Below are 22,884 nucleotides of genomic sequence, written 5' to 3' on the forward strand. Positions count from 1 at the left end.
TCATTTTCTGCCGTAAGTCAGAAGTCACTTAAGCACCTACGTCACTCACATTGAGCACATACACAACAGCAATGAAGTGAAATAGTAACAAAATTTAAAAGAAAGATAACAATTCCTGACCTTTACTTGTGGTAAATAAATAAAAAACATAAAGCACATATACATACATAGAAATAACGGAACTTTTTTTTTTTTTTAAATACTGTAAACAGGAGATGGTGACATAACCACAAAATGACCTAAGTTGAGTCCGATGTAACCTGAGGACTACCTGTACTAATAAAAGCCTAGGTGGCCCTCACGCCCCCGCATCATCACAAGATGGCTGTCCCCACATTGTCACAAAATGGCCACCACAAGTTGGCCTACGGCGGAGGGCAGTTAGACACAATCAAGCCAGCAGGGGAGGGCAGTTGTGGGCAATCAGATCAGTAGGCGAAGGCAGTTGAAGGCCATTGGGCCAGCAGAGGAGCAGTTAGGCAACTATCTGGCTGGCAGGGGAGCGGTTAGGGGGCGATCAGTCTGGCAGGCAGAAGTGGTTAGGGGAAATCAGGCAGGCAGGTGGTTAGGAGCCAGCAGTTCCAGATTGTGAGAGGAATGTCTGACTGCCATTTAAGCCCGATCCCATAAGGTGCAGGCTGGGCTGAGGGACACCCCCCAGTACACAAATCTAGTATTTAAAAAATATTGTACTGTTTTAATGAAACCACCTATATATTTCCTAAGTATAGCCTAGAAAGCTTCCTATCTCCAAAGGTGTTGATGCATCAACTATGCCCTCCTGAAGGTGACCTTTTGCATACATTAAGCATCTCTCCTAACCCCGCCACAGGTGTAAATATCCCTTCTGTCTTTTATAGAACCCAACACCTTTTGTAATGTCTGTGTTTGTTGGCTGATTGAGGTATTATTTGTCTGTTTCTCCCAGCAAGTGTTTACATTCCTCAAGGGTAAAAATGCTATCTGTCTTGTTTACCAGGAATGTCCAGTGCCTAGAAAATGCACTGTGCCCAGTGAATTATTGAAAACTCAGTACCGCACTTTGACACTCACAAGGTAAGGAGCTGGGTCATGTTGCTGAAGCTCTGGTTAGAGAGGGTGCTTATTCGGTTGTTACTTAAATCTCTGAAAGAGAAAAAGAAGGAAATGGAGTCCACTGTTAGCACAGAAATGGAAATATTCATGATTCATAGAAAGAGAAGGTCTTTTTGTTCAAGGTCATAGCAACAATTTTAGCGCTCAGCTTATATCTGAAAAATAAGACATCAGGCAACCTTCTGGAATAGACTATGTTATTCACACGATTCATGTGCCTTGCTTTGGCCACTGAGATGTAGGCATCAGAGCCAGTTTCACTTCAGAAAAGATTTAGAGTGAGCTCACTTTTCCCATGTCCTTTCCCCTCTCTCTCCTAGAAGACTGGTGACCTTCCCCAGCCTCTGTGACTGTTGCCTGGTCCCAGAACAAATGCATGCGGAGGCCAGTTACAATGGATACATTGTATGAGGGGAAATAAACCTATGTCTTTGAAAGTTCCATCAGTGACACATACTTATCTTCTTGGGAATATATCCTCTCCCTTCCTCTCTGAAATCAATGAAAACATATTTTAAAAACTACAACCACTAACAGCAAAATGTCTTAATTAAAAACTCTGCCCTACCCTTGACAATTTGGCTCAGTGTATAGAGCACTGGCCTGTGGACTGAAGAGTCCTGGGTTTGATTCTGGTCAAGGGCACATGCTCAGGAAGTGGGCTCCATCCCCAGTAGGGAGCATGCAAGAGGCAGTCAATGAATGATTCTCTCTCATTATTGATGTTTCGATCTGTCTCCCTCTCCCTTCCTCTCTGAAATCATTAAAAATATATTAAAAAAAAAATAATGCCCTTGGCCAAAGTCACCAATACATACTAGGTTTTCAGCAAATATCTATTTATTGAATGATAAGTAAATGAGAGAGATGTGAATTATTCACCAAAGCTAAATGGCTATTTATAAGTGTATTTTGTACTATGGGTTATAATTTATATTCAGTGACTTGATCTTATTTTTGTTATATATAATATATGTTATATATATATATATATCATAATGCCATAATATATTATAAATATGATACATGATGCAATATAATAATATATAACATTTACATATACATATTTTGCATTTTGCTTTAGGAAAAATTATGACTATATAACATTCATATATACAAAAATGACACAGATATTAGTAAAGGTGTATATATTCACTAATGTTTTCCTAAAGCAAAATGCAAAATATATAAATAACAGGAAGATTCATGAATAATTAATTTAGGGTTTAATTTATGTTCATTTATCTATGTGTATTTATATTCACTAAATTTTTCTGAAATAAAATAAATGAATCATTAAATGCAAGATCCGCAATAGCTAATTATCCACTCCTTTATTAAAGCAGCAAAATATCACTAAAATGGACCAATTAAATTATGAAAATAGTAAGGGTGTTATGGAAGCTCTAAAATCCATGTTCTCAGCTGCTGAAATACCATACCTAAGGGAAATAAATATATCTATATCAGCAAAAGGACTTCTTGGTAAAACCATTTTTGGATCTATAAATTCTCATTTTTCGTTTTCAAATTGGTTTTAAATAATCACACACTGTCCCACAAATGATCGGATTCTGCTGAAGTGACCCTTTGGAAACGGCAGCAATTTAATGGTTTATTTAACAGAACAAACTGCTTCTTGCTGCTGTTAAACACATAACTAGGGCAGAACAAGGTGCCATGGAGAGTATTCCTTTTCCCTAAATTTCATAGTTGTCATCCAAACAGTCCTGGATGCTTTCTACAAAGTGTTTTCTCATATTTTTTTAAGGAAAATTGAAAATCGTAAGAATCATTTTAACTAACCACCACCTCCCTAGCAGAGCGATTTTCAACCCTTTTTCATTTCATGGCACACATAGTCATTATTAAAATTCTGCAGAACACCAAAACTATAATATAACTAGAGGCCCAGTGCACGAAATATTATCATTTTCTATCAAGGCTACTCTAAGTGTGATATTATATTGGGTGAGGTTACATATTTTTATATTTTTAAAAGTATTTGCACATAACTAGATAGAAGTTTTTGTGTGCTTAAATGTGATCTTATATCTACTTTAAAATGGTAAAAGAAAAGTTATTTACATACATGAATAATAAAATATATTATCTTAGGACATCAAACCAAACTAAAAAAAAAAATCAGTGTTTTGAAATTTATACTCAAAATGTCAACATCACATTTTCTGAAATACTGTAGAAGTAAACATAGATTTTATAAAATCAATTTGAATACTGGAAGCCCATAACAATTCATAATTTATTATATATATAAGAGAATCAAACCTAATAAACTAGATTAATGTTTTCATTGAGATTACTATCATCTACTATCTTTTGTTTAAAGTCAAGAATAAAAATATGTTTTTCTATCTGTCCTTGGCTTGCCATAAAATGACCCCTATTTATTATGAATAGTAGTATCTTCTTACCAAATCTTTACAATCCTTCGGTACCCAGACTTAACCGTCTTTGTACTTTGACAAGAGGACCTTTCCTAGGCCTCTCCATGGTCTGACTAAGTCACAGTGAAGCAGCATCTAACGATCCAGAACCAGGCGAGTGAGGGGAAGCCTCTGACTGTGAATGAATTATATCATCTGAAAGGCTCACTACATCTCTGCCCCTTGCTACCCCATTTTCATGATATAGAATGAGAAGTCAAAGGCAGAAACATACCATACATTACTTACATAAGTGTTAAGTGTTTGTAGTTAGAGAGTTCCTTAGGAACCAGTGTGAATTGATTCCCATCCAGGTACCTAAAAACAAGGAAACAATATTATTATTATTATTATTGTTGTTATTACTATTATTATTACCTTAATACTCATTTGAGGATATCTTTTCTGTTCATCTTTAGAAAGAGAGAGAGAGAGAGGAAGGGATGGAAGAAGGGAAGGAGGGAGGGAAGAAGGTAAGAAAAAAAAAGGGAAGGAAGAAAGGAAGGGAGGGAGGGAGGGAGGGAGGGAGGAAGGAAGGAAGGAAGGAAGGAAGGAAGGAAGGAAGGAAGGAAGGAAGGAAGGAAGGAAGGAAGGAAGGTGCATGGATGTGAGAAACACATTCACTTGTTGCCTCCTGCACACGCCTGGAAAGGGGCCGGGGATCAAACCTGCAACTGAGGTATATGCCCTTGACTGGGTAGTGAAGCACGGACCCTTCAGTCCAATGCTCTAACTACTGAGCAAAACCGGCTAAGGCATATTTGTAAAAAGTAACAGTAGTGTATCCTAGAATAGTTGAAGCACTTAGTGATTTTGACTTCAAGATGTCATGTCCATACCCCAGTTGGCATGGCTCAGTGGTTGAGCATTGAGTAGTTTGATTCCTGGTCAGGGCACTTGCCCCGGTTGCAGGTTCGATATCCAGTGTGGGGCATGCAGGAGGCAGCCAATTGATGACTCTCTCTCATCACTGATGTTTCTCTCTCTCTCCCTCTCCCTTCCTCTCTGAAATCAATAAAAAAAAAAATTTAAAAATGATGTCATGTTCCTGGCTGAAATTGCTATTGAAAAGAAGAAAAAGAAAAAAAAAATTGCTTTGTCTAATCCAGCAGATTCTTTTGTGGATCACTTGGGCTAAATTCTAAAATCCAGGAGAGACTGGTGAGTCTAGTTCTCCGTGGTTTTCTAAGAAGGCAGGCATGTGTCCAGCCATTTTCTTGTCAGCAAGAAGGTTCATTCAAATAACCACATTTGTAATCCAACCCCAGTTTGCTGTGATTATGCGGAGGCCGTACCATGAAAGGCACTCACTACAGGCAGAACCTTGCTGTTGAGGGTGAGACTACCCTTTACCGCCATAATATTATCAGCACATTAGCAAATAGCAATGAATGTTTTAAAGGAGATATTTGGAAATTTAAACAGAAGTAGATTTCAATTAATAATATTTTAAAATAGTTTGTACTATTTATATACACTTGCTGATATTTCTTGTAGGAGGTTTCTTAGAAAATCACATTTACCAAGTGCACAAAAATACCATCTATATGCAAAAGTAATAATCAAATAAGTAAATTGTGCCTTCCTGACGAGAGGCAGCAGAATAATCAGAGAATAGATTGACTCAGGGCTAACTGGCAAGACACAAAAGTAAAGGAATGCTTAAATATCCATGATCACACACACACACACACACACACACACACACACACACAAACACACACACACAAAATTCTATCTCTTCCAAAGGTTGTTCTCTCCCAGATATAAATGGGGAGGGGTAAATATTCTTTCACTAACTTAGGTCATCTGTATAGAAGTGCCCACAATCAATTCTGGCACATGGGGCATGTGACCCCGTCTCCCCCTCCCCAGTTTTGTGGCCAATCTCAAGATTCGGGGTTGAGGTTATATTTGTGCAGAATATAGCAGTAGCTGAGAAATTGCCTAGGATAACAGTCTATTTCAACCATTTAAAAATGAAAGCAGTTATAAACAAGTCATAAATTATCAAAGTACATAATAAATTTGATTAAGAACCAGCACATGAAAGTCTTTATGCCTACTCAAAATTTCTATTTCAACTCCTCTCCCTCTTTTCTTCCTGTAGATAAATGTTTTCTTGTGACCACTAGAGAGCAGCATAATCACATGTACTTTAATACTCTCCCTTCATTCCAGAATGTAGTGCTATGCATGTTTACATGTAAAACAATCCATGAGGGAAATTACATGGAACTCATTAAAAATAATAGATGCCGTTTGTTTAATATTATTTTACACCAACATTATTTCACCAAATTCTTTAATAATTCAATAAAATAAGCACATGGCATTTTTCTAATACATACATACATATATACTCTTTACAGTAATATATATATATATTACTGTAAAGAGAAACACTGCTGACTCAGTATAGTTCTAAGAATAAGCTCTTTGGGGGAGTAAATTCTTGTAGAATTTACAAGAAATGAGTTCATTTTTTCATCTCTGTAATCTATTTTCTTTAGCAAAAAAGATTACTTTAAAACATTCGTAGAGAAATAGATGGAAGACTTGACTATATGATAAAAGAAACGCAGAGATGCCATAGACAGGACATGGATCAAACAGGTTCTCAAATATAGTTTAGCAAGGAAATGAAAGAATGATAAATATACTTTTGTTGATTTCAGAGAGGAAGAGAGAGGGAAAGAGAGATAGAAAAATCAATGATGAGAGAGAATCATCAATTGGCTGCCTCCTGCACCACCTCCCTTCCCCCCAACTGAGGATGGAGTCCATAACCTGGGCATGTGTCCTGACCAGGAATCAGAACCGTGACCTCCTGGTTCATAGATCGACGTTCAATCACTGAGCCATGCCAGCCAGGCCAAGTTTTTTTCAAAAAGCAAGGTCAAAATTATTTAAGGGGAACCAGGTAAAATGACTAAGAGATAGCCAGTTAAATGGTCCAAGAAGAGAGTTAGCATCAAGACCATCTGAATGGTATGCTATGTCCTTGGTGAGGTACACCTAGAATCAATGCATAGACTATTCCATGGACATCTAGCTTCCCAACTCCGGACGGAGGGTAACCTTCTGAACTAAGTACATATCAACATGAGAATTAAGTCTTTAATTACACACCACGCACACACAAAACAGTGCTTATCGCTAACTAACAACTGTGACTGGTGGTCAGAGAGAGAAACCTATCACCTCACAACTATTCATATCTGAGAGGGACCTTCTGTGCACACATGCTAAGATCACACGGTTTCTGTCTAAGTGTTCCATTCAGGACCAAATTGAGATTCACAGAACTGCACAGGATTTGAAAGTAAGATTTTTGATAACTGAAGCGGCATCTTCTTAAACCTCATTAAGAATGCTTCGAGTGGCCCAAAGTTTATCAAAGCTGCTCATTGCGGGTGCTTGGATGCATCTGCTTTAATGACAGGTACGCATTTGCATGGGGTAGAGTTGGACTTAAATCGTTTTTGATGTATGGCTCCATACAGACAAAAATCAATGAGGCAAAATGACTCGATTGCACGGCAGGCATGTGTACATGGCCCTTGGTACCCAGACGAAGGAATGGAATAGAGCACGCATGCGTTACCATTTAAGCAGCCTAGTCTGATTCATTCCATTTCCCACACAGAGCGCCACATAGCATGAGGCAGCTAAGGAGGTGTGGGCGGTGCTTAGTGTCTGGATATTGTGCACTGGCAATGAAATCTGTAGTTAAATGTCAGCAATGAAAATGTTAGAGATATTTGGCCCCACAGCTTTTCCAAACTGAGGGACTCTGACTCAAGTCCAAAGGGCAGTCACACATTTCTTTTTAAGGATTACGCCGGCTTTTCCCACCTCCCACATGTTAATGCACCACGTATGGTGAGATGTTCTCCAAGGAGACACAGTGGTCAGGGATACTTAACCAAATGGGATATCCTGGCACTGTAGATAAACTAAATATACCACATTTCCCATGGTGCACTGGGTGGGACATTAGCCTTGCAACATACTCCACGGGGAAAAGGACTATAGGAACAAATAAATATGGGAGCTACCAACTCACATTTTACCACCCTCTCTTGGAGCTCCACAGTGCACCTTGGCATAATAAAGGCGCTGAGAAGTCCTGCAATGAAAGCAGAGGAACACACACAACCGACATTTCCCAAGGATCTCTAGAGTAGCTCTTGTATTATTTGTTTAAGGGTTTATGTGGAACTAATTAATGGTCCCTAGAATGTAATCTGCAAAAGGGACTGTAAAAATTTGGTATGAAGCCCATTTTCCTTGGGGTATGACGTGATAATTATTCGCAAAAGAAAGAAAGACAAGCTTTACTTACAATTCAGTGACATCTTTTGGGATCCCTTTGGGCAGACCCTTCAAGCCCTTGTTGCTACATCGAACCACTGTATCCAGGCAAGTGCACTCGGCGGGACAGCGGGACAGCGGGGAACAGCTATTATCATCGTTTCCTAAATTGCCAGAAGACATAGAGGGAAAACCAGGTTTGCAGCTTTGAAGAGGTTGGGAATGGCTTTATGGCTTTAAATTCACATAACAAGCACCCATCTCAGGCCATATGATCACTGGTGTGGAGGGCAGTGAGGTCTTAAAGACACCATACGTTTCATACAGCTCCATTTCCACACAGCCTAGGGCAGAGTTCCAGAAAATAACATCCAATGGGTATCATCAATACCATGATAATAGTTACTGTCTTTGTGCAGTTATTTATATAGATGACACTTTTAATTAGAATATATGTGTTAACTGAATTAAGGAGACAGATGTGAAGAGACAATGAAGGGACAGAGTTACTTCAAATGTTTCGCAAAAATGGTGTGGGTCCCTCCTTTAAAATATATATATATATTTTTTTGATTTCTGAGTGGAAGGGAGAGAGAGGGAGAGATAGAAACATCAATGATGAGAGAGAATCATTGATCAGCTGCCTCCTGCATCCCTGGGCATGTGCCCTGACTGGGATTCAACCCTGATCTTCTGGTTTATAGGTCAGAGTTCAACCACTGAGCCACATTGGCCAGGCAGGGTCCCCTATATTAAAGTAAGAGTTCAAATAAATTCTGCAGTCACTGGCAATAATTACAGAACCTGTTTCGCCTACTGACAGGGTTACTCCAATAAAATGCCATGATACATAGAGTGCATGAAAAAGAGAAAACTGTTGCTTTTATTGGACTCACTAGCATTTCTATTTTAGAAGCCAATTGCTTTTCTCATTTGGAAATGATAGCTGCTAGAAGATATACTTAGGGTAATAAAGAAATGTTAACAGGAAGCTATAAAAACAGTATCAGTCGCCTGTTGGAAATTGGAAAATCTACAGCCTTCAAAAGCACAAAGTATTGATAGATTTGGATAGGAAGGTGCCCTCTGAGAAAGGAAATGTTCTCTGGCTAAAACATAACAGAGTAACGAAAAAAGATGCACAAGGGACTATCTTTGGACAGTTCCTGGGGTCAGCTGTACCCTTAGCATCTGCATGGTCCCCTGGACACCTGGGGACCACAGGTTGGGCTCTTACCGTCATCGCAGGTGAAGTCTTGGATAGCCACATCCTGGATGGGGATCTCTTTGAGGAAGTAGGGTTTCTGGCAGCGAGGGTTGCCCGTTACAATTCTTTTCTTCCGGAGCCATTCTCCCAACCACGCCAGGTGGCAGTTACAGTTGAAAGGATTGGCCAAAAGGTTTCTAAGCACCACATGCAAGCAATACAGAGTGGAGTTCAGTCAGGGTTTCACCTCTATTTCTCCAAACCCCATGCTAGCATTTTCCATACAATTTCTGCTGATATGGTTCCTTATGTTTCATACTAGAAGCCCGGTGCATGAAATTTGAGCACGGAGGGGGGTGTCCTTCAGCCCAGCCTGCACCCTCTCCAATCTGGGACCCCTTGAGGGATGCCTGACTGCCTGTTTAGACCCTATACCAGTGGGATCTGGCCTAAATGGGCAGTTGGACATCCCTCTCACAATCCAGGATTGCTGGCTCCAACTGCTTGCCTGCCTGTCTTCCTGAATGCTTCTAATCGCTTCTGCCTGCCAGCCTGATCACCCCCTAACCACTTTGCTGTCAGACTGATTCATGCCTAACTGCTCCCCTGCCAGCCTGTTTGCCCCCAACTTCCCTTCTCTGCCGGCCTGGTCACCCCTAACTGCCCTCCCCTGCAGGGCTGATCACTTCCAACTGCCCTCCCCTGCTTGCCTGGTCCCTCTCAACTGCCCTCCCTTGCAGGCCTAGTGCCTCCCAACTGCTCTCCCCTGCTGGCTATCTTGTGGTAGCTATCTTGTGTCCACATAGGGGTAGGATCTTTTACCACATGGTGGCAGCCATATTGTGTGTTGGAGTGATGGTCAATCTGCATACTTTTATTAGATATTCTTTTATTAGATAGGATAACCCTCCAGGCCCATCACAATATATGGGATGCACTTTTTTTTTTTTTTTTTTTTTTTTTTTTTTTTTTTTTTTTGCTAAAGTATCTATGTGTAAAATTTACAAAATCACAAGACTTTCATATACGGAATTCTTTCAAGTAATTACATGTGGCAAAATAAAGCGAAAGCAGCAATTTAGGGCTTATGCAGTGGATCCTGAGGAATGGCTCATTAAGAGATCCTTTAAACTTGTCTGAGGTCTGAGCTGCTGTCAGACTCCCCTGCCTTGATAATGCAGCGACTTAATATAAAGATGAAGGCTGATTACCTAATATTATTGAGTTTAACCTGACAACAGCTATTTCATTAATTTGTCATTTCAAGATTTCCATTTCTTATTTTCTCAAGAGAATAGGTTTCCCATCGAAGCTGACAGCTGAGTTGATTAAATGCCAGTTATAAAAATGAATTCCCTTCTACAAATCTCTGTGCTTTGGGCATCTCACCACTTCAGCACAACCCTATCGACGATCCCATTATTTATAAACATGCCATGTTTAATATGCACAAATTAGTCACCCCATGTAAAATGTCACATTTTATGTGGGAAGGGGATTAAGTACTTTCCTGATGGAGGGATGCTTTCCTCAAATTATTTCTCGAGAGACTTGAGCTATGTTGAACATGCTTGTCCCCCCCCACCCCCCTTTCTTTTTTTGTTCTTTCTAACTACCTTTAGAGTTAGACTGGTATATCACCATTATTGGGTCATCTGATTTGATTTGTCAGATTTATATTTTCCAAACACTGCTTCTTAGATACAGATATGCAATATGCCTGCAATGCATTGTTTGAAGGTGTGTGTGTATGTGTGTGTGTGTGTGTGTGTGTCTATGTGTTTGACACTTTCTGAGTTCTTTGTCTAGACCTAATGTACATAAAATATCCTTCTGGAAAAGCTGAATCGATTTCTTTAATATTTTTCTAACGTCACAGTCAATGCCTTTTAGTGAACAGCCCTTCTTGCTGGTCAGGTCACCCCGATGCAGTCCCTGTGACTGTGAATGGCCCTTGAGCTTTAGGTGGTGGAAAGGACCCTATCAACTCTGTTTGGATGATACTTATATGGAGGAGATGCCCACACAGGAACACTCGGGGAAATCTACAACATTTCCTTTGCTTGCAGCACAGTCAAGTTATAATAAAATTAAAATGTCTAAATGATGCCTCAGCACATTATTATTAAAAAAAAGATTGAACAATATTATGATCTTGGTTATATTTTCATATAAGATAGTTGGTAATCTTTTTAGAGAAAGTTAAAGTAAGTTTAACATGAAGAAATTTGTCTTAAAAAACAAAACACCACCACCACTTAATCCTTGATCACATTTTTATGAAATTCCTAACAGTGCATTCAAGTGCTATCAATGAAAGTAATAAATGTAACACAGAGGCCCACAGAATACACAAATGAAGACTGTTTTTCATACTCACAGAGTAGATAAGGAATGGAGAGTGTCAAAGGCCCCTGGCGCAATCGTAGTGATTTGATTATCGTATAAGGAAAGCAGCCGCACAGAACTCAGCCCTATGAAGCTGTCATTCCCCACACAGCTGATGCGATTACTTCTCAACATCCTGAGAGGGAAAAGGAGAACATTGTTATGGAGATAAAGCACCAGGAAATCACTTTTGCCTATTTGAGGACCAAGAAAACCCTTCTTTGCAAATCTGTAGCAGTCAGGACTGTTTTCTGAATGTTGTCTAGTCACTAGGAATCTCCATGGCTATGTACTGAGAGCCTTGTGCAAAAAGAAAACAATGATTGCACTCAGTTACAAGAAGCAAGGTGAGCCTCAGTGTGGATTTCCAGCTGCACCTGATGAGGGTAGGATGCATCCCTGGATGTCATCACTTTGTTTGCCTGATTACATAATGTCATAAGGCACCTCCAGCTCTCTAAGCCCCTACGGCCCTGGGATCTGTGTATTCACTGCAGTACTGCATTGAAGGTTGAACAAAAAGGAGGCAGAACAGAATCAATAACCACAGCAGATGAAGGACTAAGGGCATCTCAAGGACTCACAGGCCAAGTCACTGTCAACATCAGTGGGGGGGAATCAAACGTGACTGAACATCCACAGAGCTTGCACACATAATTTTAATTATAAAAACTGTTTCATTGTTTTAAGGCCAGAACTTAAAGGAAGCAATAAAGACTCCAGTTGTTCACAGTGAAATTGAAATGGGTCTTCTCTTTAAACAATTCTGACTTTTTTTTAAGTCATTCCCATTAACAGAATTAACACTGTACTCAAGTTTTGGCTCTGTTCTTGATTTTCCCCCCCTAAACTGATTATTTGTGGTGCTTAGAAAAATTACCGAAAGTTTCTAAAATCCCCACATCAAAAGGAATCAGTGCCATAAGTCTTACTCAGAAATGCTGAAAAGTTCATTTTTTTTTCTCTTTTAATTTTTCTAACATGAGTTGATCACTCTGAAGATTGCTCTGGAATTGTACTCTAATGAAGACATCATTCTTTTATGCTATGGCACAAAGGCACAACAGAAGGTATTTCTATCAGCACTACCCTTCACCATAAAGAAGAAAGAACACTTGGTCTCAATCTTGTTGGAGTGAGGAACGCCTGGAAGGAGTGAAAGAAAGCTTTGCTTTCTGTCACTACAAAAATCCCTACCACATTGTACCTGTGCATGAGGATTCAAACCAAGACTCCCTAAAATATGGACATGGACTGCTAAGAGGTTTAGTAGTACTGAAGGGTTAAGTACTCGGGGGGCAAAAGGGTGTCTTGCAAAAACCTTTATAACTCCAAGCTGAAAGTTACCACTGAGCAGAATATAAGGTCCGGATAAACCTGCTTGAGGCCTGTGACTATCCCAAGCTTGGCTCTGAATACTCCATTAAGTTCATGGAGATACAGTGGAATTAAGTAGTGAGCCAATTGGATGTCTGGCTGAGGTGCCAAAATTTAAGAGGCACAAAAACAGGGCTAGAAACATAATGAAAGAGAAAGATGAATCCTGTGAGTGAAACTAGTTCCAAGAAATGCTTTGTTAGGAATGGAGCTGTGTTCCTCTAAAATTCATATGTTGAAGCCCTGATATCCAATGTGATTGCATTGGAAATAGGGCTTCTAGGGAGATAGATAAGATTAAATGAGATCTTATAGGTGAGGCCCTAATAAGATAGGAATGGTGTCCTTGTAAGAGAAAGGGACACGGAGGGAAGGTCAATAAATCACAGTGAAAAGATGGCAATCTAAAAGCCAACAAAAGAGCCCTGGCCAGAAACCAACCCTCTCAGCACATTGACCTTGGACTTCCAGAACTGTGAGAAAACAAATTCCTGTTGTTTAAGTCATCAGGCATGGTTTCTCATGAAGGCAGCCCAGGGCAGACCAATGCAGCTGGAGGTACAGTTCCTGCCTCTCCTGCTGCCCATTCAAGGAGAAGTTTCCAACGACAAGGAGTCCCTAGACTACTGTCTCAGAAGGAAAAATTCTGCTTGTTGCAGGATCTGGGTTTTGCTGAGTTACCTGAGACAGCTTGGGGATGGGGAGTGGGGGAGGAGTAGATGCAGCCATCCATGGTATAACATTTCTGCCTTCTTCTACACACTTATAAAAGGCTGAAGCAATATTTGAATATTTGTATAACATCTTGAAGGAGCTCCACATTGCCCACCAGAAAGGTCAGCAGGTGGCATCTGGGTCCTGCTGAATGGTTAGGTTCCAGGCTGTTCCTCAAGGAACACATTTCTACCTCCCTGGGAAGAGGCTGTTCAGCAGGATTTGAAGCTGGGATGCTAGTAATATCCCCACTGACTGGAGGGAAGCTCTCTGCCTGTGAAAAAGAGCAGGCCCTGGACTTCCAGGCGCTCAGGGCCCTGGCTGTGGCTCTAGGGCTGTGGGAGAGGAGACAATTTAGGGAAGACAGTGGAGTTGGTACCTCTCTCCACTGCTACTGCCAAGGGCTGCAGCTCGGCGACAAAGAGTTTCCTGCTGTCTTCAGAGTTTGCCTTGTGTCTCTCAAAATGTTCAGGCCACCACTTTTGTCAAACATAATTACATACTTTGAGATAATAAAAAGTACACACGTGCTCTGTAGAAATTCAAATAACTCAGAGCGTTGTCCTTAGGAATTAATCCAATTCCATCCTTCTTGGCCAGCAACCTTTCAGAAACATACAGAAATTTCTTTTCCCCAATCTCACAATCTGGGGGCGTGTTTGCTTTGAAACTGGTAGTAAAAGTCCCAACATCAGTCAGTGTCTTTTGCACTAAAACCTTGCAGGACAGTCAGGGGTGTTCCCCAGGTTAAATGATATTCTGTCAGGGGGTCGGAGCAGATGCTGAAGCCAGGGACCTGGGTCCAAGACAGAGTCTTAGAGGAGGTATTTGAGGAAAAGGAAGAAGAACCCTTGTTCTGAGGTTGATCAGAGGAACCAAAGCCCCATAAAGAGTATAGCAAAGGCCTTCTTGTTGTAGAATCATAGCCAGGAGAGACCCTTTTGCTCTTTTGAAGGCAACATGCTGAAGTCAGGGTATTAGAGAAACAGACAGATCTGCATCCACAAACCTGTGTGTGTGTGTGTGTGTGTGTGTGTGTGAGAGAGAGAGAGAGAGAGAGAGAGAGAGAGAGAGAGAGAGAGAGAGAAAGAGAGGTAGCTGGCACAACAAGAAATAATGGAATCCCCATCCTTTCCCAGGATTGTAATGACCAGGAAGTACAATCCTGCAGAAGAATCACAATGAGATGAGAATACTTACAATGTTTTGAGGCTTTCCAATCCCTTGAACATCTTATGCTGCACATTTTCCAAACGATTACTCGTGAGAAGTATTTCGTTTACACCAGATGCTCCTTCGAAAGCTCCCTCTTCGATGTCTGTAATCTTATTGTTGCTAAAGTTTCTAAATAAAAAGCGTTGAAACACAGGTTTTACATGATCTCTTTCTCACAATGAGGGCACTGAGACATGTTTGAGCATTTTCTCCTACTGAACAGTCTCTCCAATCTTGGCCCTGCCCAGGGCTCTGAAGGCACACCGCTTCAGGGTTCCACCAAGCCAAAACCATTCCACTTCTGAGGGGTAATGTTTATGGTGAAAAATACCGTCTGGTCATTGTCAACATGATCTGAATGGGTCTCTAGGAGCATACCATTCTTGAGGCCAGGTATTGAGTTGAATAAACTTTTGTTTGCCACAAAACTTAATAAGGAATTTTTCAAAGAAATGCCCCTGATTAAGAAGTGTTGAATGAATTAATGACTAAAAGAAGGCAACTGAGTAAAAAGGAGGACGGACTAAATATGCCAGCATTTAGATAGCGTGAGAGGTCAGAGATCTATCCAAATATAAGTTTGTTCCCAGTGAAACTTCTCATGTAAAAATGGGTCAAAACAACCAACTTCACTGTCAGAATTGTGTGTGATAGGAAAGACTACAATGTGTTTGCCTGTCAACCATTTGAGTCAACACCTTTCTATACGTTCCCTCTTTCTCTTTCTCACTGCTCATTACAAGACCAGGAATGTCCACAGAACAAGGGTCATTTTTACGTATCATTTTATGCCTCTCAGAACATTGCCCACAGTAGTTCTCAATAAATATACACTGTATAGAAGGGAACATTATAGCTAAACAACAATAAAAGAGCAGTTCATGTCAGAGAGAAAGGAGGACAACTAAGCAAGTAGAAACTCTTTTGGGGGCAGTATATAACGTGGAGGTCCAGCACACAAAAGTAGTTTTAGTCCTCTCTGCCTCTCACAAGTCTATGTGACCGTGGGCAGGTTACATATATAAAAGCATGGGTATCATGGAAGAATGCTCCTTCCTTCTCTCATATTAGGAAGCTCCCTCCCCCCATTCTCAGGGGGGTGGAGTACTGTTTTGAATGTTGCTGAAACTGCTGAGCTGAGAAAATTATTTTGAAATATGAGTTGTAGATATGTAGTCACACAGATGAGCTATTAAGCCAGTTTAGCAATTATTAATTTTGACTATCTCCTAATGAAAGTTTAATGAAGCAAAAAGTCAAATAGTTGACATGGAAGTGCTGAAAGAGAAATAACAGCACGTTTCGGGAATAGCACAGGAAGTTACAACACATGACTGCCTCACCCCCTCCCCATGTGTTTAGATGCGGGATTCCTGCTGTGGGCCCACAACAGACCAGCTGTCTGAGCTACAGAAAGACGCCACTGCTCTGCTAGGGCAATGGAGCTGGCATCATTGGGATATACAGAAAAATGCCAATTACTCTGGTTCCCCTCAGAGATTACCCTCAATTTGGGCCACAGGTAGTCATTTTAGGAACATTTTTCTGGATTTTTTTTATTTTATATTTTTCCAATTTCCCAAGAAATTAAAATAGAACTGCCAAGGGGTGGGGAAAACGCAAAAAAACTCAACAGAAGTTCACAACCATGGCTAATGCACGGCTTACATTTTGCGTAATTGAGGAAGTTTCTTGAAGATTCCAGTAGCTTCTAACACGGTGAATTCATTATTATTGAGACGCCTAGGGAAAGAGAAAGAGCAACATTTCAACACCAAGGGTGAGGAAGGGGTTGCGTTTTATTTCTCATACAGAGGGATACCATTATTTAATGATGAGTCTGAAGGAAGCTATAGGACACGTATCACGTAAGATCTGTAGGAAATGCTCTTATGCCCTCAATGTCCATGGAGGATTGGTTCCAGGACCTTGTCACATACCAAAATCCACGGGTGTTCCAGTCCATTATATAAAATGATGAGCTATGTGCATATAACTTACACGCATCTTCTTGATTATGTTAAATCATCTCTAGATTACTTATAATACCTTATACAATTCTAACGCTACATATATAGATGTTCTGTTGTAATGTTTAGAGAATAATAACAAGGAAAGGTGCCTGTAGATGCTTCACCTTCAGAACAGGCCACCATTGTAGGCCTAACTACATGGGAGTAGGACATGTCAACAGCAAAGTAACTTTTAAAAAATACTTTCGATCTAAGGTTGTTTAAATTTGCAGATGTCGAACCCAAGACTATGGAAGGCCAACTGTCCTGAATTCCCCCGCCCCAAATTCACTCAGATTTTAATGATCAAAATGAAATATATAAGAAGCATATAGCAGAGAAAGCCAATAATTGAAAAATCAGATTAAGCTCTCATATCACAAGCTTCATTTTTACCGTCCCATCTCTAAGAAAACATATTAGGTCATTTTTTCCTAATCATTTGTTCCATAATTTTTTAATTTTATTTAAAGGCTTTAGTGTTATACAATGTATATGCCATGAAGTTCACCCTTTTGAAGTATATAATTCAGTGGTGTTTAGTATATTCACAAAATTGTGACACCATATTTTGCTACTTAATTCCAGAATATATTCATCACCCAAAAAAGAAATCTCATACCCATTAGTAGTCACCCTCAGTTTGTTCCCAAGCTACCTCAGTTCTTTGCCACCACTAATTTACTTTCTGTTTCCATGGATTTTCCCATTCTGGTCATTCTATATAAATGGAATCATACTAAATGCGGCCTTGTGTGTGTGTGTGTGTGTGTGTATGTGTGTGTGTGTGTTTTACTTTGAATAATGTTTACAAGGTTCATCCAAGTTTAACATTTATAAATACTTCATTCCTTTTCAAGGCCAAATACTCCTCTATTGTATGGACATACCACATTAAGTTTATTCATTTATCAGTGAATGGAGATTGGGGTTGCTTCCACTTTTAGATTATCCTATCTAATAAAGATGGCGATGTGGACAGCCAGACAGCCAATAAGGAGGGAATATGCTAATTGACTGCTCCACCCTCAAAGGTGGTGGCGCCCACAGCCAATAAAAGGGAATATGCTAATTGACTACCTTGCCCTCAAAGATGGTATCTCCCACAACCAATAAGGAAGGAATATGTTAATTGACTGCCACAACCTCAAAGATGGAAGTGCCCACAGCCACAATATGGCAGCACCCAGTCCCCTCAGCCCCACTGGGGTGGCATGCCCGGCCTTGCCTCGTGCCTTCCTTTGGAGTCCCCTAGTCCCCTCAGACCCCAGCCACCCAGGGCTGGCCCGAGGTGCAGGCGAGCCTTGGATGGTGGCTGCCCAGCTTCCCAGGGCTGGCTCGAGGCATAGGTAACCAGGGCCAGCCGACGCTTGCGCTTGCTGGCAGTGGCAGAAGCAGAGGTGTGATGGGGTGTAGCTTTCCCCTGATCACTAGGTTGCCTCCTGCCCCTGAGGGCTCCTGGACTGTGAGAGGGGGCAGGCCAGGCTGAGGGACCTTCCTCTCCAGTACATGAATTTTCATGCACCAGGCCTCTAGTTATAAATAATGCTGCTCTGAACATCAGAACACAAATTTTTCTGTGGACATATATTTTCAGTTCTTACATCTGTGTGAAATTGTTGGGTCACATGGGAAATTGAGGTATAACTGAAAAATAGCCAAACTTTTTTTTCCAAAGGGCCTGCATTATTTTACAGTCCAAGCAGCAATGTATGAGGAGACCTATTTCTCTCACTTATTACTGTTATTTTTTTGTATTTGTTTTAATGGCCATTCTAGTGGGTATGAAGTGTTACCGCTTTGTGGTTTTTGATTTGTATTTCCCTAATGTCTACTGATACTGAGCATTTTTTCATGTGCTTATTGGCCATTTGTATATCTTCTCTGGAGAAATGTCCATACAAGTAATTGACTACTTTTTAATTGGATAATATATATTTTTATTTCTTAATTTTATGGTTAAGTTGTAAGAATTCCTTATTCATTCTGCATAGAATTCTTTTATTATAGTATATATGTTTGAAAATATTTTCTTTTAGGTGCTAATTTTTAAATGTATAATTTAAAAAAATTATTAATTTTTAAGATATATACAGCTCCTTTTGGAAAAGAACAATTAGATGCTGCTTCTAATACAGTTCTTGATTGATAAGTAAGCCTCCTTAACATATTCTCATGTTGGAAGATGGGATTTGGATTTACTGTTTGTAGTCTTATTGGCAATAAGCACAGCTCCCAACATGATTGTACAAATAGAATTCAGGGCTTTGGCTGCAAGGTCTCCATGCCTTTCTAGAAGTCCCGGAGCTCCGGAATAGCTTAATGAACTACCAGGTATTCAAAAGCACCCCTGTCATCACAGGGAGCTAGTTTCTGTCAACTCTCTGAAAGCGTTACATTATTTTTAATTATTCCAATTGCTCAAACTTCATTAAGTAACAGGCACAAGTATAGACACAGTGGGACATCGACTATAAAACGCAATTCCTGCCATTGAGGGGCCGTAATCTTGTTGAAGACAAAAGGATTATGCATGCACAGAAAGACAAGCAACTATGCAAAGTGGATAATGACAGATAGCAGATGGTGCTACATATAAACATGGCTACGATGTGCAGAAAATGACGAGATTTCACCAGGCTTTTCCTGGGTTTTTTAGAACACTAACATTAAACATCTCACTTCGAAAAGTCAGTAAAGGCAAAACGTCCACGGCGTAGTACCTATAAATGATTCACGAACATATTTTAGCAACAAGCGTGTGCCAGGCCCTTTGTTAGGGCGATATATATATAAATCTGATCACACTCTGTCTTTTCAGCTTTTCCCGCTATGTTACCCTTCGTGTTTTAATACCTCATAATCACTGAATCCTTCCAGCCATGAGTCAGGGAGATAATAAAGCAGATAAAAAAGGACTATCTTCTTCAATTCATAATGAACAGTCAAACTACTTTATATGGTTGCTGTAAAGGCTAAATATGCAAAACATCTATGCATTGTTTAGAAATGGGTTTCGGCATAAATAATGCTTAAGAATTAAATATCAAGTGAATACTATGATTAGTAGTATTACTAGGTACTAGCTGAATTTTTGGGAAGTAAGTTAATTTCTGTAATTATATCTTGGGCCAGAAAGAAGAAGTAAAATAGCCTCTAAAATATTCTTGGCTCTGGCTGGGTGACTCAGTTAGTTGGAGTATCATCCCATATACCAAAAGGAAATGGGGTAGATTCCCAGGCAGGGCCTAAGTTGCAGGTTCGATCCCCGGTCATGCATGGCTCATATAGGGGGCAACTGGTGGATGTTTCTCTCTCACACACCAATATTTCTCTCTTTTTCTGTCTCACTTCATCTCTCTCTCTCTCTCTAAAATCAATAAACATATCCTCAGGTGAGGATTATGTTATACAAATGTGTATTAACAAAGATCAATGTAATTATTGAGAATAAAAGGAAAAGACAAAAATCCCACTATTTTGATGTTTTTGTTTCCTCCATCCTAACCTAAATTCTGTAGAAAAGGGACTTACAGTTCTGCAGTGTATGTGTACTGGGAGTGTGTACTAGGAGTGTGGTCTGGGGTTCTGGGGGAGAGGAACTTACAGTTCCGCAGTGTACTGGGGAATGTGGTCTGGGATCTTGGTAAGCTTTTGATTGGAGCAATCAACCGTGGTCCCTTCGCAGCGGCACTTTTCAGGGCAAGCCAAGTCTGCAAAGCAGTCCCCGCTTAACTTTGATCGATAATCTTCTGTACCTATGGAGGAGTCAAGCCAAGAAAAATAAAATAAAAAAGACACTGAGTCTAAAGGTCAGGATGCTTGTTAATTTGTAGGAGGAAAAAAGGAAGATAACTAGAGATTATGCATCAGGGAGACAAATTGGGAGAATTTGGTCAATGGATGTCAGGAGAGGGTTAAAACAAGGGTTTGGAATTTGCTGGAAAAAAAAAAGAGTAACTAGAATCACAGGACAGGAAAACATTAATAGAGATGAGCTTTTCACAGCGGTACTGTCTGCTGATCCGGTTCTGAGCCATTCTAGCCTATTTGACAGCTAAGCACACAATGGCCATTCATTGTTAAACAGATTTTTTTTTTCCTCAGAGTCAAGAATTTAAACTGTCATCCAGTCATCCACATCTCCCTAATATAGCATTTTAAAAATTAGGGCTTTCCAGGCAAATAGACGTACTCAGGTTTTTATTTTTTCTACGGTCTTTGATTATTCTCTCCCTCTCACATACTCTTCAGAAATGCCTCCAAGGCCCTCTATTTTATTTTATTTTGCATTTTGATTTTATCAAGAGAGAACAGTCAATCCTGATTTAAGCCTCAGCAGCTTGCCATGCTGTAGAAAGCTGCGTGACGTTCCATGGTGCTTGACGGAACCATGTTTTACTCATACCTGGCAACCACATGGTTAGATCAAGCACAACAGAAAATCTCGCTACATCATCACTACACCATCCACTAGGCCAGGGGTAAGACGGAGAGGAAAGATGAAGGGAAGCAGGAGAGAAGCTACAGACGTTCTGGAGGTGTTGTGCTGTGCACGTGACATGCAGTCCTCCCACAGGAGGTCTATGACCACAGTGACAGCCTTACTACTGAGGTTCCTTGAAACACAAAGGGGCTACACAGAAGGCCACCTCCCCCATTCCTCAGGGTTGCAGGACGGAATCAACAGCTTTCGGGATCCATATCCAGGAAGAAGTGGGACATGGGACGTGAGCTACAAGGACAACAGAGAAGCTCAAAAGATCTGTGGTTTCTTCTTCGGGGGGCGGGGAGGGGAGGAGAAAGGGCACAAAAGACTGAGACTAGAAGGTACATCAGGATTGAAAAGGGAGGAGAGTATGTTTCAGATCAGACGCTTTTACTTACAGCCCAAATGGTGAACTCCTGCAAAATTAAAAATCACCAAGAAGGAAAAAAAGACAGTAATCCCTGTTAAGGTTAATAGGAGCATATATACCACTAACTGAGTTCTCTTTCTTCTTTTCTTACTGTGGCAATGATCGGGGAATGGCACATGCTTTGTAAACTTTTCTAATAATTTTTGGAGGCAAAGGGATCTTGCAGGAAAAGCAACGGCATCCAAGATGCATAGCACAAATTAAGCCCTTGTCAATTCCTTGAAAAGATGAATTCTCTGCAAGATAGATTTTCTTTTGAGTTATCACGGTCATATTTAGGAATGCCAGGTAGAACAGTGGTAGGCAAGTAAACACGTGAAATTAAGTGAGCAATGAATCATGGAAAGCTTCAAGAACTATCATGAGCACGTTTGCATTAATCCTTAGATCGTGGCTTCCATGCTTTTGAATGCCCTTTCCAATTTATAAATAATGTCATTCAATTAAAAGGAAATCAGATAAAAGTTTTCAAAGCTGACTATAATAGTTTCATTACACTTGGAAATGAATGCCAGGACATTTATTGAAAATCCATTGTACTATGTTTGAAGCTTTTGTTTTAAAATTAAAATAAAAAACACTGGGAACAAAGTCTAAATAAAGGTACAATAGGTATCTGACATTAAAAATAATCCACCTTTGCCGAAACCAGTTTGGCTCAGTACACAGAGCGTCAGACTGCAGACTGAAAGGTCCCAGGGTCGATTCTGGTCAAGGGCATGTACCTTGGTTGCAGGCACATCCCCGGTAGGGGGTGTGCAGGAGACAGCTGATCAGTGTGTCTCTCTCATTGATGTTTCTAACTCTCTATCCCTCTTTCTTCCTCTCTCTAAAAAAAAAAATCAATGAAAATATATTAAAAAATAAAAATAAATAAAGATAATCCACCTTCAATACAATGACAGTGGTTCTTATTTTATAGCTCAAATTTTAATGAAAAGCTGGGAAAAAGTATTCTTCTGAGTTCTAAATTCTAAAATTATTATTTTAAATAATGCAAATTAAATGATCAGATATTGACAATTAAGTTGTGATATCTGATAGAGAAAGTATTCTCCAAAACCTATTTTGGCTGCTGTCAATTAAAGGCAAAAATGTATCCGAATTTATTGAAACTGACTTTTGTTCTTTATTTGCTAAAATGACATATTAATTTATAAATTCTTAATGAATTATATTTAGAATAACCCTCA

The 22,884-nt window shown here is 40.0% G+C and overlaps 1 protein-coding gene across 2 annotated transcripts in view; it reads right to left on the reverse strand.

Annotated features, from left to right (window-relative positions):
• Window positions 1-22,884, reverse strand: part of SLIT2 (slit guidance ligand 2) — a 321,752-nt gene that overhangs the window by 67,430 nt on the left and 231,438 nt on the right. For both annotated transcript variants that reach the window (XM_084898584.1, XM_084898583.1), the window contains 8 exons: window positions 20,380-20,530; window positions 16,429-16,503; window positions 14,746-14,889; window positions 11,447-11,590; window positions 9,097-9,263; window positions 7,891-8,023; window positions 3,792-3,860; window positions 1,054-1,125 (listed from right to left, as the gene is read on the reverse strand). In XM_084898584.1, the coding sequence (XP_084754710.1) occupies window positions 1,054-1,125; window positions 3,792-3,860; window positions 7,891-8,023; window positions 9,097-9,263; window positions 11,447-11,590; window positions 14,746-14,889; window positions 16,429-16,503; window positions 20,380-20,530 (955 nt within the window). The remainder of the gene's footprint in view (window positions 1-1,053; window positions 1,126-3,791; window positions 3,861-7,890; window positions 8,024-9,096; window positions 9,264-11,446; window positions 11,591-14,745; window positions 14,890-16,428; window positions 16,504-20,379; window positions 20,531-22,884) is intronic.

Source organism: Pipistrellus hanaki, assembly GCF_964339955.1.
Source record: "Pipistrellus hanaki genome assembly, chromosome: 1".
In the NCBI taxonomy this organism is placed as follows: domain Eukaryota; kingdom Metazoa; phylum Chordata; class Mammalia; order Chiroptera; family Vespertilionidae; genus Pipistrellus; species Pipistrellus hanaki.